Below are 3652 nucleotides of genomic sequence, written 5' to 3' on the forward strand. Positions count from 1 at the left end.
ACTGCGTGCTTCTGTTTACCCATATCCCGTACATCCAGTCTCTCTTCGAGAAATTTGCGCATACGACACGCTTGTGCCTCCAGCACGATTCCAGCAAGGCTAATTCTTATTGTTCTTTCTTGTTGCTGGACTAGAAATTATTGTTTCTGGGCGAATAATGATGATTCTTATTTCATTACTACTATGACTATTCGAGAGTGTCATGGTGATATGCAGCGAGGAAACAATAATTCTTCTGCATACAACTTTGACTACTATGAAGACACTGTCCAAACCATGCAACAGCCTCAGCCTACTTATCAAGCTATGCCTATGTATGGGATGCCTGTGGAACAACCTTTTGATACCAGATACCAATCACATGCAGAAAACAATGTGGAAACGTCACTGATGCGTAAGCCGTCGAAACGTCAAAGACAACGTGGTCGTACATCATCGAATGTCTTCTCGGAAGTTGAGGTCCCTAAGGGGCAGGAGATTGAGGAAGGTGGTGATGATGCTGCCCTTCAAGAAGCGACCAAGCTGCGTCGCGGTGGAAGAGTCGTACAGTTTGCGCAAGAACAGGATGTTGAAACAATAGAATTTTGAGTTGGTAACCTTCTAATTTTGATATTTTCCTTATATATATATGTACTGTGTTATTGCATTCTTTACATGGGAGATCAGCTTCTCTCTCTGTATGTGGGTATATATACACCTATATGTGTTTTTATTTATATGTTTATGTGCATACGTACAGTGATGAGAACTCGAGCGTTGTTGGGTGCAGTGTCTATTTCCATGTGCGACGTAACCAAGAAGACTCCTTTGTAGTGCTGGATAGGTTTGGGGAGTATATTTTTTGGAATGTGACTAACAATATTTTGTTTCATTACTGAATGATCTTCTTCTTTTGGGGTGGATTTCCTATTTTCTTCTTTACCTGCATTTCTCTCTTGCTCTCTCACACACCCACTTTGAATGGGTTAGAGGAGTCACTCTCTGACTACCTACAATAACCTTGTGTAGGGGAGCAGGGTGGGGAATGCTACTGGATGTTAAGCACACTACTGTTTGTTTGTTTGTTTCATTCCTTTGTGTTAATGTCAGCGTTATGCTGAGCTTTTATTTCCACCATTATTTCATGTTTTCTAGATGGAGTTTGTGTGATGCATAAGACTGTATGTGCAGGGCAAGCAAAAAGGAAATGAAGATGGATGGCCAAGGTGCAGAGTCCACGCATCGTAAACCCACAACGTTGTTTCTCCCTTCTTCCCCTTAAGGGATATTTTTGTTTTTTCTGTTCTTTATTTCTTTCTCTCTGTGTGTTTGTTTTGTATTTTGCTACTCTCTGCATGTTTGCTAATTCCACTCGATTCTTAGTAGTCGGCTCATATTTTCTACTTATTCTCCCCCACCTCATTACTGTGAGGGAGGGCGTAAGAAGAACAAAATAAATAATGAGGGGAACATTGGTTGGTAACTGCTCAGCATCATTTCGAGTGGTGCCATTGTTTTTTATTTTTGTTTTTGTTGTTTCATACCTTTCAAATAACAGCAATGGATAACATTATCTCTGTGAATGTGTTTTAGTTTTTTCATGTGTACATCAACCCCTCAAGGAATCTATTTAAACAAAGGGGGTGGAGATGGGGTGGAAAACTGCAATGGTGATTGGTTTGGTTTCTCTATTTGGAAGGCATTTACGTCCCTCTGGACAGAAGTCTCTTGTTATTGTTGATGACGGTGGTGGTGGTGTTCATTATTTACACAACGTCGTAACATGTTTCTTATTTTTCCCTTCTCTCTCTGTGTTAGTGATAAGTTCCCGATATTAAGACTCAAGCAATGACTGATGGTGTTCACGTCAGAACAGCTGCTGCTGTCCGCACCGCGGTGCTGTGGGTGTCGCTCTGTATGCTTCTGCAGCACCTGGGCCACCACCCGCAGTTCACAGCAGAGGCGGAGGGAAGTGTTCAAGTTAACATTGTGCGGTATTTCACACTTCCCAACAGTAAGTTCACAAGTTTTCCTGGTGGGGAGGTTAGTTCCGTTACTTCCGCCAAACTTTGTAGTGCGAATGGTGGATCTCTTGTGTCCGGTCAGTCGGCTGCTGCACAAGATGCCATTACTACAGAGCTGAGGAAGGCGTTCGAAGGTTCCCAGGTTGCCTCACATACATTCATGGGTGGGGATGCATCGTACAATGTTATCTGGGAGATAGACCCTACCAAAAAATGCAAAGTAGGGGTTAAAGGTGTCGCTTCACTTAATTGTATCTATCAATGGAACATCGGGGAATTTGCACCGGGATCATATGACGGCCACGGTGTTCCATTTTACCGTGGCTCGTATTATAGTGTTGCTGGTGCAGGACCAATGAATGGGTACACACCGTTCTGGGAGAACAACTACCCTGGACGTGGTCAGCCTTACCTCATTTCTCGATTCGTCGTACATGTGGGATCAAGAGCACTGTGGTATGATGGCGACAGTTGGGCAAAATTCAATCCCGACACACCTCCAAACAGCTTTGCGTCTGTCTGTGAAGTTCAAGATGGTCTGGTCGGAAATAGCTCATTCCCACCAACAGAATCAAAGACAACATGGATCCAGAAGCATTGGTATGTCCCTCTGATCATTGCTGTGGTTGTGCTGGCGGCTATCATTGCACTGATTGTACTCTGTTGTTGTCTTGGTGGCCGTGATGAAGAGAAGTACTTGCATCCAATGGTCATTAGAGATATCAGCAATGAACCACTACGTGCACGTGAAATCATTGATTATGATGGTAATGTTGATGACATGGGTTTTCATGACAGGGGTATGTCCATGGTTCCATCACACCCCATGCCAATGGAAGATATTGAATCTGCAAATGTATCCGTGTACTCTGCGGCAGAGAACAATATTTACGGTGATGGAGATGTTTTCTTGAATGGCAACCGATAAACATATTGTGCATAAAGAAAATGTGAAGGTGAAACAACAACTCAAATAACAGAATATGTTTCATTTGTTTAAGCATGTGTATATTTTATAAATGACCTTTACTCCCTCTCTGTTGGTTTTTTCTATTGGATTTTTATTTTTTAAGTTATTGGCTTTTTTTTTTTGTTTTCCTTGCAGTGTTTCCACTCTATCATAAAGTGTGACTGTTGATTGTGCAACCTGCTTTCATATACCCTCTGTGAAGAGGAAAGCAGCAAGAGCGAGCTTCTTGAGAGAAACGGGTAAAGAGATAAACTGCGGGAAAGATAATAATGAGCCTAACTGTCATAGTGTGTGTTTTTGTCATGGGGCAGTGCGCTGGTAATGCCTATTTCCCCATCATTGTCAGGATAAATGTGCATAAGAAAACGTAGAACTAACAATACCTCCTCCTTTTTTGCGTCCAATGTGTGACAAGGATGCTGGGGTAATTATTATGTGATTATCTATTATTTGTACTCTTTTTTAGTAGTACTGAAATTATAATCCTACGATTCTCTATTTTTATTGAGAAATGCGCTAGGCTCAGAAATCCAGAATTATTGTGCACGATGTTGCACACGGGAAAAAAATGTGGATAAAAGATTTTTATAAAATAAATATGATTTTATCGAATCTATGTTTTCCTCTGGACACCTTTCTGTGTAGTCTATATTATGGTTTTTGCACGTAACATATTTCT

General features: G+C 41.5%; 2 protein-coding genes across 2 annotated transcripts; both read left to right on the plus strand.

Annotated features, from left to right (window-relative positions):
• Positions 1–183: 183 nt before the first annotated feature.
• Positions 184–588, plus strand: TM35_000161000 (uncharacterized protein; the record flags this gene model as incomplete). Its single annotated transcript, XM_029025972.1, has 1 exon — positions 184–588. One exon carries the CDS (start codon positions 184–186, stop codon positions 586–588), a length of 405 nt encoding a protein of 134 aa, XP_028882528.1.
• A 1239-nt stretch (positions 589–1827) lies between these two features.
• On the plus strand, positions 1828–2931 carry TM35_000161010 (uncharacterized protein; the record flags this gene model as incomplete). Its single annotated transcript, XM_029025973.1, has 1 exon — positions 1828–2931. One exon carries the CDS (start codon positions 1828–1830, stop codon positions 2929–2931), a length of 1104 nt encoding a protein of 367 aa, XP_028882529.1.
• Between the last annotated feature and the right edge of the window lie 721 nt (positions 2932–3652).

This window comes from Trypanosoma theileri (genome assembly GCF_002087225.1).
Source record: "Trypanosoma theileri isolate Edinburgh chromosome Unknown TM35_Tth_16_V1, whole genome shotgun sequence".
Taxonomy (NCBI): Eukaryota; Euglenozoa; class Kinetoplastea; order Trypanosomatida; family Trypanosomatidae; genus Trypanosoma; species Trypanosoma theileri.